This window comes from Solanum verrucosum, unplaced genomic scaffold (genome assembly GCF_900185275.1).
Source record: "Solanum verrucosum unplaced genomic scaffold, falcon-dt-bn FXZP01000176.1, whole genome shotgun sequence".
Taxonomy (NCBI): domain Eukaryota; kingdom Viridiplantae; phylum Streptophyta; class Magnoliopsida; order Solanales; family Solanaceae; genus Solanum; species Solanum verrucosum.
Window position 1 is genome coordinate 146,341 of NW_026020412.1, and position 13,526 is coordinate 159,866.

A 13,526-nucleotide genomic window follows, 5' to 3' on the forward strand; every position below is an offset into this window, starting at 1 on the left:
TTACATAGAAATTGATACTTTTCAACCCAAAACCATCACTTCGCTTCTTTTCCTTTAAATAAGAGAAAATACTTAATAAAGACTCACTATTTAGGAATCAGTACATATACATAAAAAGTTAAGCTTTGTAAGATCTTTACCTGAAAATATCACGTTTATGCTTTCATAGCCGTACGGTAAGTCTTTATTGTTATTGTTCTAAGTACAAGAGATAAACGAACAAGTCGACATTAATTACATTCTGCAAGCTAAAATCTTTGTCTATGAACTTGTGTCATCCTTTGCTGTTGTGAAAACGAAACCTGATCGAGCAACAGGACTCCTCTCATCAACATCCGTCCTCATACCCCTCTTCGGTCCACCCAGCTCACGTGCTGCACGCGTCTCCTCTACTATGTCACTTGGCATTGTTAACTTCTCCTTGATGGAACCTGTTAGATTCCCCATTGCACTATAGATATTCTTTTTTGCTGCGCTTCCCCTGTTCAACATCCGAAACAAAATAGTGACTTAGTAGTATGATTTCAACACAAATGATTAGAGCTGGCAGGGATTCAACAAGTCCAGCTAAATCCATTATTGTTGTGGCTCAAACCATGGGTGCAAAATCCAAAACTCGGTTTAACACCCAATGTCATTATATCGTTGCATAAACATTAATATTAACCAGACATAAGGAAAATAGTGTCACCTAGCAGCTGCTGTTTCTCTATCTGCCTCAGCGCTCTGTCGAGCCTCATCCTGGATTCCTTCTTCGCTGAGCTTAAGTTCTTGCATCATTTTCCTTGCATTGTCCTCTGTTTCTTCATATAGTTCCTGCACAGTAGAAAGATTGTTTCATGTACTAAAGCTGGTCATACTGCATTATTTTCTTCAAATTTCTAGAGATGAAAACATATTCCTCCCTCTGCAGCAACGCAAATGGTCGATGCACATAGAAAGCAAGGAGACTTGTGCATTATCAACTACAGATTTGGAAATATAAGGAGCTCCATCATTTCCAAGTCTCACGTGTGTTATACGATGCATATAAACTACTTCCTCTGTCTCAATTTAGGTGACTTACTTTTTTTTTTAGTCAGTCCAAAAAAGATAAAGACACATTTCTATATTAAGTAACAATTTAACTATAAAATGTCTATTTTATCATTAATAACATGATTTACAGTCACACAAATTTCTATCATTTATTTTGGACTACAAGTTTTAAAAGTCTTCCTTTCATTCTTAAACTCCGTGCCGAGTCAAACTACATTAGGGACGCGGGAGTACTTTGTCATCACTTAAGCGGTGTGGTTCCAAATTCAAATTCTAAAAGAGTTTAGAACTAACATGAAAGCTAACGGAGAATAAACCACGAAGCAGAAACCACTAAGATCTCACCTTTGGTTCCTCATTTCTCAGTGCTGCATCAGCGGCATCTTCTTTTGTCCCTGTGAAGAAACCAACAGCTCTTCTTGCAGCATCAGCAGCTGAATCTTTTAGCTCAGAGATCTTACCAAAGGTAGTATCCTTCCCCTCTTCAGCCTTCTCTGCTATATTGAGTGCTTTCTCCATCATTGTGTGTTCCATTTGCTTTGCTTTATGATCAACTACTGAATCCTTGTCCTCTCCTGCCTTTTCTGCCCCATAATCCCTCAAGTCATTGGCTTTTTTCATGGTAGCTTCTTTCGTCTCCTCACCTTTATTTCTACGTTTAGTCGACTGTCCTATTAGCGAATCCTTTGCACAGTCTTTGTATTCAGTTGCTTTTTTTTCCATTGTGGAATTTTCGGCTTGTTTTTCCTTTTCTGCAGCAGAATCCTCTCCCAATTTTTGTCCAGCCTCACTAGCTTTTTGATCCGTAGTCTCGGAAGCTCCATGAATCTTGTGTGCTGCGACATCCTCACTTTCTCTTAATGTCGTCTCGGATGTGTCATGAGCCTTCCCAGTGATAGTCTCTTTAACAGACTTAAATATATTTCCGATTACTCCACTACTTCTCTGATCATGCCCTTGATCAAATGGAGTTTCTTCGTGCATCATGCTACCTTTCTCATTCGTGCCCTTATTTAAATCATGAAGTTCATCGGCTGCTTTCCGTGCAGCTGCTTCAGCTCTTTCTTTCTTATCTTCTTGTCTCGAAGCCATGTTTTTCTACTCTGCACAACTGAAAAACAATCACATTCGAATATCACCTAAATTTTCTGAGACTTGTAAAAATAATAATTCATATGTTTGATTCACAAGTTCATTTCTGATGTATTTGACATCTCCAAAGCTCAAAAAATGCGAAAGTTGGAAATTTTACTTCTTTTTTCGTTATTGGTATCTGAATTAAATAATTTATACATATTAAACAAATTTCTTACGCCAAATACAAAATTTGAATTAGATCTATTGGTTAGGCCTAACCCATAGCACAGACCCTAGCATCGCCCCTATGCGTACACCCAGGAGTCGATATAATTTTTTTTAAAGATGCAATTAGTAATGACATTATATTTTAATAGTTTGACGCTAAAACCGATAGTGACATTGAATTTGATGTCCCAGTAACTAATGTCGATAAATACTTTAGCACTATTTGTTAATGTACATATTTATTGCCGCTAAAAACTAAAATTATTTTTGTTCTACTCATATCAACCCACTTTTAAAATGAAATTTAAGAAAGTCAAAATAAACTCAATTAATAAAGTAAGGGACTTATTAACCAACTCATGACTATATGGAGTGATTTTGACTCACACCTAAATGATCATCGTAGTATTACATTTGTGCCTATACACAAAGCAAATGTTGTTCAAAGATAATGAATTGATAGATTTTCACAAAGACTCATATTCTTTTTATTATACATGGTTTAAAATGAGTCGTGTTCTTTTTATTTTAAGGATATTTAAAATGGTCTAAAATTAACTCAATTCAAGTTCAAGGCATCATTTCATCCCTTTAATTTGAATTTGCATGATCACTTCCATGTAAAGACTAAAATACACGAGCAAGGAAAAGAACATCATACATACCTACTAAAAATTGATGAACTGAATTGCCTCCTATATTCTTCTTTATGGAAAAAAAAAAATGGAAATGGGGATTTTGTTCACATTCATTTCGGTGACTCATTCTTCCACTCTTCCAAATTCTCCACAGTTGTCCTATACGTGCCATCCATAGAGGGCATCAATTTATTTATTTGTAATTAATTACAACTCTCTTGTTTTTTTTCGAAAGAAAAAAAAAAGATCTCAAATATTTTAACTTTGATCGAAATTGATGTTACGATATCAAATTTTATGGAGAAACATTTTATCCATGCACTATTTAATAGTGTATTTTAAAGGAATATATGTGTCCACGTGGATACGTTATTATTTATAATGATGCAATATTTATGATGTCCACGTGGATACATCTATACCTTTAAAATACACTATTAAATAGTGCAGGGGAATAAAAAGTCATTTTCAAAGTTCGATATTTTTACAACAATTTCGATTAAAATTCGGATATATTTTAGATCTTTTTCTCAAAAACAACCATCTTTTAAAAAAAAAAAAGTTTATGAAAAGGTATGCATGAAGGTCTTTAATAATAGTGAGTTAATTTTTTTTGTTTTTTATAATAGATAAAATTATTATTTAGTATTTTTCTCCAATTATCACATATAAAATAGACTAATTATATTCTAGATTTTGCGGCTTCTTCCCATGCTGGAGTGTTTTTTCCCTTGACTACATCATAATTGTTTGGCGATGTGTGTGTGTGTGTTTTTTTTTTTTCAAAAGTGGGCGTTTTCTATTATTAGAAGTAGCTTATAAACTTTATTAGAATATAGTTGAAAACAAATTAATTAAAATCCTTGAAGAAAAGGTGAGCTTGATTATCTTACTTGACACTAAAATAAAAAATAAATTTTATTAGTATGTTTGCTGGATGGAAGTATGTTACTAATTTAGAGTGGCACAATAATGGTAGAATATAGCTTAACAGGAGATAGTGGTAGATCCAGAATTTTTGTTTAGGGGGTTCGAAGTATAAAGAAGAAGTTCAAGTGGTAATGCAAGTGCACAGTGAGCGTAGTAGCCCCTCGGCATGCTCCTTGTACAAGAACCATAGATTTTTCATTGGTTCATAAAAGTAAAGACTAAACTAATCAAAGATATTGAGGACAAAGATACATTCATAAGAATTTTAGTGGATCGACTGTATTACATAAGTTAATTCCTAAAACACGTGAAAATTAAATGATGAAAAATAGAGCAAGACGGGGAAGAAAGATATTTACCTTATCATGCTAAATTTAACTTACTTATCATACCATATTAAACATTTCTTTCTACTTTTATCATGCTCTATCGAGCATTCTTAAAATTTCTTGTGTTTTTTATACTTTAATTTTGTAATGTTTTACTTTATTTTTAAAACTTTTAAATTAACATCCATTCAATCACATATTACTATGAAAATCGTCAAGATTCACTAAAAGTGTGTAAGAATATAGTTACTAATATTATAATGCATATTCAGAAGATAAATAAATAGCATCGTCAATTTTTTTAGTTCAATTTAGTAGGTTAGTCATAATTTGTAAAAAGGGAAAATAACAAGTAAATCAAATATGTTTAGTTTACATCTCTCTAAAATAGAATTAAAAATATAAAAGAAATTTCATGAATTCTATAAATTAATATTTTTAAAAAGATGTTGACGATATTTAAGTTTCTTCATTCAATTACATCTAGTTTACCTTTTTTATTTTAAAAAATAAATTATATTTCTATCCCCATTTCAAGTTAAATATAATTCATCATTTTTTAAAAGAGTTATTCAAGTTAGTATATGAAAAAAGAGTGACGGTGAAACAAAATGAATAATAGATATAAAAAGAATAAAGAATAAAAATAAAAAGAATGTGCCTATAAAATTTAAACAAAAACGAATTAAAAAGAAGAAACGGAACAAAAGGAAAAAGTAATGAAAAGAAAGAAGAAAGTCTAAGCCCAAAAGTTTCATTTTCCAAAGTATTAAAAAGAGGGAAAAAAATGTTGTCCATGAGATTCAAACCAGTGGCCTAGGGACATTTGTTGAACCACTTCCACTGAGTCAAGTCTATACTTTATTTTCGGGGGGTTCATTTTAATATATATACGCATAAAATTAGAATTTGACGTTATATATACAGTGTAATTTTTTTACGAGGGAGTTCGAGTACCCCTAGGGTCCACCTAGGTCCATCCCTACCTGGAGACCAGATTACTATATAGTAAACCTCATAGCCCATAGGTATGACTTCTCAACAGATAACATGTGAGGTAAAGTTCATTATATAGGATCCATATCCATTATAGATAAATTAAAGAGAAATTGAGGCAGCAAATAGAGAAAAGGAAATTAATGTAAAAGTTGAAAATATTGATAGAGTTGGTGTAAGATTTACCATCTTTTGTTGAAATTTGTTACATTTGTCTATGTAATCAATGACATAGGCAAGGTTCTTTCTTCCTATAAATAGAGTATTCTTGCTCATTTGTAGAACACGCCAAGATAAAGAGAAAAAAAAAACATTTTGAGAACAAAGTGAGACTTTCATAGAATATACAAGAAAAATAGAAAATAGTATCTGAATAAAAATAAAGTGCGAGCTAAAAATATATTTTTAGTAAGGTGGTAAATTAAAAGAGTGTTATTTCTTTTGATTGTATAGTAGTCACTTTGAGTATTATACTCATGACTATACAGTATAAAAATTCCTTACTATCGTGACATCAGTTGCTTCTTTTGGCCTGTGGTTTTTTCTTATTTAGAAGGGTTTTCGCGTAAAAGTTTTGGTGTCATTATTTTTTCATTTTATTTTCATTATTTTGACCATATATATTTTTGTGTTAGTCTGTGTTTTCCCAACAAACTTGTATGAGAGCATTACTTCGCAATAGCTATATTTTTTGGGAGAAACAATGGAAGCTAACACAAGTAGAATAGTAATTTGAATGGTGTTTATTATGTCATTTGGAATTGAAAAATGAAAGGTCTACTATATGTCAAGAATATTTATCACCTAGAATTTACCACTGTAAAGCATTATAGTAAAATAGATGAAGAGTGGAATCTGTTGCACAGACAAGTTTGTAGATTTATTAGGCAATGGGTTGATGATAATGTGTTGAACCATAATTCTGGAGAAACACATGCTCAAACCCTATTGTCACGACCCGAGCCTACCCCCTGGATGTGGCCGACACTCGAGAACCATTGTTGGTCCACAAACGAACCCTCATTTTGGCTGACTACAAGCGGAAGACTAACTCAAGCATACATAAACATCAAATTGAAAGAAATGTTTAAAAATAGCTTACTAAATCTCAAAAATTTGCTGAATATACTGAGTATGAACCATTAGTTTAAATAAAACATCTGAAACTGAAAGATTCTCCAAAACTGACTATCTATGAAGCCTCTACTATACAAAGATAAGTGTCGGGACAAGGCACACGACTCCTCAAGGGACTACTACTAACAACTCATAAAAATATAGTCCTCCAGAAGCAAGGAGGTCTTACTCAAAAGATGACGAGCAGATGAAATGATCTCAACGGAGTCTGACGATCATAAGAACTTGTATCTGCATCATTAAAAGATGCAGGTTGAATGACATCAGTACGTTGAATGTACAAGTATGTAATATACCTGAATTATGCTGAAAAATAGTCAGTCAATTCAATAATTACAATTCACATTGTATGACAATTCAATGATTTGGAATAGGAATTCAATATCAACAACTCAAGAATTCAGAAATTCAATGTCAACTCATCTCAAGAATACTAAAATCTAAAGATAGAACCCTAGATTACTCTTTTACTGATTTGAAAGTAGATGTAGGGCGTGAGGACGAAATAGTCTAACACTATGATAACCTTACATACCTGGAAAGAACAAAGTCTTTGGTGAAATCGATAAAATTTGAAGAACGCTTGAAAACCCTAACTTTTCTAAGCCTTTGAGTGTTAAAAAACATAAAATAATATTTTAACACCGTTTAGTCCTTAATTGGGTAAGAAAAAAAGTTGTGGGTTAGGCTTAGAAAGGATAGGAAAAGACTAACCTACCCTTCTTAAAACTGGCGAAAAAACCTTTTATGGGTCCATCTATGGGTTGTAGTTTGACTCACAAACCGTAGATTGCTGAGTCCAAAATTTCGACTCATTTAGGGCTTTGTTTAGATAGTATAAGTGTCCAAAAATGCATAATTTATGCTCTGAATTGATGTTAAAGTGTGGATTTGCAGCTATGAAAGCTAAGGAGCAAGGCAAGCATGACTAGACAAAAAGGAACTAAAAAGCTGAAGAAGTGAAGAAAAGTGATCCTAGTGATCGCCAAGACCACTCGGCACACCGCCGAGTGGCTCTTTAGCTCACCCAAAGTTTCAGCATGCCAGCCCTGGGGAAGAACAAAGTTGGTGGCAGACTTGGGCAGTCGGTGAATCATCGATCGACTCCGCGATGGCAACTGTGATCGCCCAAAGTTACAGGACCTGGATGCTGAGGACCAATGTAAAATGGCGATGAAAGAGATCAAAAGGTGGATCGCCAAACCACTTGGTGAGGCGCGACTTATTCCACCGAGTGGACTTTCAGGGAAAAATGCAGGCAACTATAAATTGAAATTTAAAAGGAATTTTGAGGAGTTCCCAGATAGTTCTGATCCCTAAGTTTTAAAGTTAGAATTTTCTCATAGTTTTCCGGTTCTTATTGTAGACTTTGAGGATTTGCAAGTGGGTTTTTGAATTTAATCACTTTGGAGCATTGTAAAGGCTTGGAGACTCTTACCCATCTGATGGCTAATCTAGTTGGTAGCTGTTTTTACCCTTTTATGATGCTTAGCTAAAACCCCAATTCTCGTGGTGTGATCATGTGATTATGGGTTAAATTAGATTATGGGTATTGTTATTTACTAACTTAAATGCAGAATTTAAGTGGGTTTAATTGATAGTTGTGTTTTAATCTAAGAATTGTAGTTGCAAATGCAATTCTAGTTTAGAGTTTTGGCTTGGTTGAGAGAGAAGTTTTAAACCCAGAGCTTTCGATTAATGATTGCATTTGTTGGGTTGATATGGGTTTATCTCGAAAGAGTAAATTCTAAATCCGATTTTACCCATCTAGTTCGAAAGAGTGGATGAATTAATGTGTGGGTTGTTCTTATTTGCTAAGCTTGTTGATGTTCGAAAGAAATCACTTGATCCGGGGTAGTTGTTCGAGAGAAAACTATCTTACTTATAGTCTAGCCTGCCCACTGTTATTTAGCAATTTGTTAGTAATTTCAATTACCCATATAGTGAAATTTGCCTATAATCGATCATATCCCGGGAATTCCTCTCTATATTGTTATTTCCCTCATGTTTAATGGTGTTGTAGCTAATAATTGACAATCCAAACACCCCATCTGACATTCGTTGTCACCCCCTTAGAATTATTTACATGTTTACGATAATTTACATTCCTATAATAGAATAGATCACATTTATACTTCATAACTGAATCTGAACAATTGTACTGCTCCCTGTGGGTTCGACCTCAACTCTTTATTGAATTTTATATTGAATAATGACCGTCTTTACATCTAGAATCGAAAGAGGTGTAATTTGAGCGTTAATCGCCACTATCGGGTAGTGGTGTTGTTTGGAATTCTATTATTGAAGTTTGAATTGTTATCTTTTTGTGTTATAGTTGAATTCACTAACTGTGTTTGTGTTGAATAAGAAATGAGCTTAAATGGGAGCAATGGTAGCCAAGTTGGCCACTAAGACGATATAGGGAATTTGAATGATATTAACAACCCTATCCAATTGGGTGGTGTCGGGGCTATACGTTTACCTCCTGCTGAAGGGAATGCCGTTTTTCACATCACTAGCACAATGCTTCAGCTCCTACAATTAAAAGGATTGTTTGGGGGACTGGCTCATGAGGATCTCCATGAGCACATTCGAAATTTCATTGACGTTTGTGGACCGTTCTCGTTCAAAAACATTTCTCAAGAATTGGTCCGTCTTCGATTATTTCCATTCTCTTTGATGGGAGAAGCCACAAAGTGGTTGGATGATCTTTTGAGAAACTCCATTACCACTTAGGATTAGTTGACCGCAACTTTCTACATGAGGTACTTTCTCCCGTCAAGGATGATGACGTTAAGAGATAGCATTCAAGGTTACAAACACTTGGAAGGCGAACAAATCCACGAGACGTGGTTGAGGTTTCAAAAGATATTACTTCATTGCCCAACTCATGGGCTGCCCCACGATGTCTTGTTGCAATACTTTTACAGGAGTCTTGACTCAGTAAACAAAGGGGTTGTTGATCAACTTATTCTCGGTGGTATAATGCAACAGCCTTGGGAGGTCGCATCTCAACTCTTTGATCGCATGACCAAGATCAATAGAGCATGGTACACTCGTGAGGACCAAATGTCTCCTCTCACCTTTAGAATGACAAAAGAACAGATCGAGAAGGATCAAGAGAGAGACAAAACATGGCAAAAATGATGACCCAACTAGACTTATTGTCGAAAAATGTGATGGGTAGTGGGTTGAAGAGTGTAAATGATGTGGGTGTTAGTGGAGAAAACCCTGAGGAGGCGCACTTTGAGGCGTTGTACAACGAGGAAGTGAACTTCCTTGCAAATCAATGAAGAGGTTTTCGTCAAAACTATCCAAGACCGGGTGGAAATTTAGGTTGGAACAGAGATGATGGATGGAGAGATTGTGATAGAGAATGGCGTAATCGTAACTCCACTTGGAAGGAAAGAGAGGGTGATAAGGATTGGTACATTCCACCTTATGAGTGTAAAAAATGCAACAAACTAAGGGCTGACTCAGAGAATGTCTGTAGGGAAGACATGCTCTCACGCATTCTCAATAAGGTAGAAGTGTTGGACAAAGTTTTGAAAGAAATGAAAGAAAACGTCTTTACACTTAACCAGACGGTCACGTCTCATTCCGTGTCAATCGAGCAATTGGAGACACAAATGGGTCAAATCTTGACTTATTTGAATCCAAGGCCAAAATGAGGGTTGCCTAGTGACACAATGGCAAATCCCAAAAAATGAAGTTTGAGTTGGTATCTCTATCGTGCCATAACGTTGAATAGGACGCTTTTTGGGAGGCAACCTAAGTCTTTGATGTTTTAAATTTTGTTTTTGAATAACTGGTGTTGATTTTGCAGGTTGAAAAGTGAAAAGTGTTGGAAATTGGGCAATTAGGCGAGCCAAAAGTCCAGCCGGTGACTCGCCGAAGAGGTCGGTGAGCCCGACTTGGATCGCCGTTGGAACCACCTAGCTTGATGGGGAATTCTGTAAAACTCGGCGAGCCAAAGTACCACTCGGCGTATTGCCAAGTGGGTCGGTGGGCATGACTTACTCCACCGACTAGCGCGCAAACTGAAATGTTTTAAAGGGGAAAACGATTTTAAATTAAAAATAATCCTTCATTTTCTTATTTTTTCAACTCCCGTACTCTCACCTCGATATTAGTCTTTCATATTTTGCGCATTTGTACCTTCTTTCTCTTGGGATCTTTTCTCAGATTGTGGAAATTCTTTGCCGCCTAGCATTTCAAACTCATTTTTTGGCATAAAGGTTGGTTTTCCGAACCCCGAACTCAATATGTTGTTGAACTCGAACTCAATATTGTTTGGTAATCATCGTGTGATTGTTTGTTTGCCTAATTCTTAGTGAAATAGTAATTATTCAGCCTTTAATCGTATTTCTCGTGTCTTTCCTTGTTGAAATTGAGTTGACATTGTTGGGTTGTGCTAAATTTTTGTTGGGTCTAGCGGGGTTAAGTCTGAGTAACCTCGGATTACGCCAAATGTCGTAGTTTGCCTAATGATAGAGCAATTGACGTCATTCTTAAGGGCAAACGACATCAAATAGCAAATTTTGTCCAAATCGCGGGAAGTTTGAGTATCCCGAGGCATGGATAGTATGGTCCTTGCTTTAATTTCATAGTGTAGGTGTTTAAATTTAATTTCGTGGGCTACGGGTTTGACTTTGAAGAATGGGGTGAGAAACTGGCACAATGGGTCGTTTGGTGAGCTGAGTCGAGATCACCGAATGGCTTAACGGTTTGCCTAAGTCCCATAGATCGCCCTTAAGTTCCTTAAAATATTGAGTTTGATTTTGTAACTTTTGGCGATATGCCTGACCTCACCGACTCGCTGAAAGTACTTCGTGATCGCCGTTTTGCGCCCCTAATTCCATAAAATACACTATAACTTTCGGCGAGCTACTTTTAGTTCGCCGATTGGTATCGGCAATACGCCGAAAGGCCCTGGACATCGCCAACCAACTTTGAGATTTTGAAAATTTTGTGCTGGAACTTTCGGTGAGCCCGACTTGGCTTGCCAAAGTGATTCGGTGACTCACCGACCGGTTCGGCAAGTCTTTCTGCAACTTATTTTCTGCACTTTTTCTAGAACTTTTTCTAACATTTTTCTATGTTGTTTGCAAGAATGGCTAGACCCAAAGTTTTTGAAAGAGACAGGCCGCCCGCAAAAGCGGGCACGAGGAGTCATTATAAATGAGGAGGCAGCTGCTTCCAAGGCTAAGGCCAAGAAACTACCTCCACAGGGAGGCGAGGGCAAGGGAAAAGCGCTCACAATTGTGATGCCGGAGGAGGCTAGCTCAGATAGTGAGGGAGTATACGAGACACACCTCATTACCTATGACAGTGAGGGGGAATCGCAAAGTGATTCTCAAGATCTTATCTCTGAGCCTCAGGATGATCAGTTACTTGAGGCCAAGAGATCGGAGCTATGCTCCAAGGAAATGAACGATCTGTCTAGCATCCCAGTGCCTCCGACGTCTGCCCCTTTAGGTTCAGCTCCAGTGCCTCCTCTTAAGCAATTAGTGGTCCTAGCACCACCAGTTGAGGGTCCTCCACCCCGGTCACTCAACCGACTAAAGGCCGAGGGTTTGAGGACCATACTAGAGGAGAATAGGCTCTCTACCGATAGTGTGGTGGACAGACATACAGAGGTGTGGGACACTCTCAGGTTCTACAAATTCGAGGTTTTCACCAAACCCCATGGCCTATACATTCTTACTTGGGTCCGGGAGTTCTACTCAGCTTACAGTGACTTGGTGCCTCAGGGGAAGAAGAAGGCAAGTGCCTTCAAGCCGGTGGACATTGAGGTGGTCCAAGGAAAGAAGGTTAAATGCAGCAGCGATGAAATAAATTTTATGTTTGGGCATGCTTCCGACTTCATACATGACTACCAGAGTATGATCGCGACAAAGACTCTAGATGGCCTAAAAGATTGGCTGGTTCCCCCTTCTTTCCGACATCACCCCGAGGTGGATTGAGGCTGGAGTGCTCATAGAGAAAAAAGATCTTAATGTGGCAACTAGGTATTGGTTTGGGTTTCTCAGCAGCACGATCATGCCATCCCAGAACGAGTCTATCCTCTGCTACTCAATGACAGCCTGTCTTGGGTCCATCATTGCTAGGAAAAAGTTGAATTTGGGGTTGATTATAAAGCAGGAGATAGCCATGAGCGCTAAGCGGCGCCAAACATCTTTCCCATTTCTGGTGTTGATCATCGAGTTATGAAGACAAGCCTAAGTTCCACGAGATGAGAAGAGGGATATCAAGGTTACACCCATATTTTCTACCGATATTCGGCGTATCGAGGCCTAGTACATGCAGGACGAGGCTGACATGAGGAAGGCAACCCCAGTGGACACATCCCCGGAGGTTGACATTGATATGATACCTATAGAGGCAATCATGCCTACTTCGACCACTTGACCTTCAGATACTTCTAGCTCCACTCCTTTCGATACTCCTGGCACTTCTGCTACACCCGCTTCCCCTAGATCTGCTGCCACTTCTGCTTTTAAACCTCCGATCACCTAGGCGATGTTGTTCAAGATAGGGCATTTGGACAAATCCGCCGATGTGTGTGCCTCCCGATTAGAGGCTGCTATCCCTGGGATGATTGAGAGAGTCATTACTACTGCTTTGACATCCTTCAGAGCTTCTATTGATGCCCTCACTATGAGTGTAGAGGTGTGTGATAGAGGATAGGGAGCTACTGATGCGGTGACGGCCTTGAAAGACGACATTACTGGATTGAGAAAAGATATAGACCAGCTGAAGTCCACTGATTTCACCTCTCTATTTGGGACTGTGGAGATTCCCGATATGCCGAGTGTAGATTTTCCAGATTATTCTGAGGTGCCTCCAACTACCACCGAAGATGAGGTTAGAGTTGATGATGCCACTGTTGAGTCCGAGGGTGAGACAGATAAGGAGCATCTAGGTGTGACTAATGCGACTGTCTATGATGATTTGGAAGACCTAGAGGGAGCCATAGTGCATACAACTGTACAAACCTCTTTGAGGGATATTTCCATGGTGGGCTCCAATGGAGCCAAGGATGTTGATACACCAGACATTGATTTCCAGACAGACAGAGCTGTGGATATGCAGACTTCACCCCAGGCTTAGCCTAGAAGGATGATTCTCTTACCTCCATCTTTGTCACCTT

The 13,526-nt window shown here is 37.5% G+C and overlaps 1 protein-coding gene across 1 annotated transcript; it reads right to left on the reverse strand.

The window, feature by feature from the left end:
- Positions 1 to 261: 261 nt before the first annotated feature.
- LOC125840704 (embryonic protein DC-8-like) lies at positions 262 to 2,130 on the reverse strand. The gene is made up of 3 exons (XM_049519670.1): positions 1,834 to 2,130; positions 692 to 816; positions 262 to 481 (listed from the first exon to the last, which is right to left on the reverse strand). The coding sequence occupies exons 1-3, from the start codon at positions 2,128 to 2,130 to the stop codon at positions 262 to 264; spliced, it is 642 nt and encodes a 213-aa protein (XP_049375627.1).
- Positions 2,131 to 13,526: the final 11,396 nt, after the last annotated feature.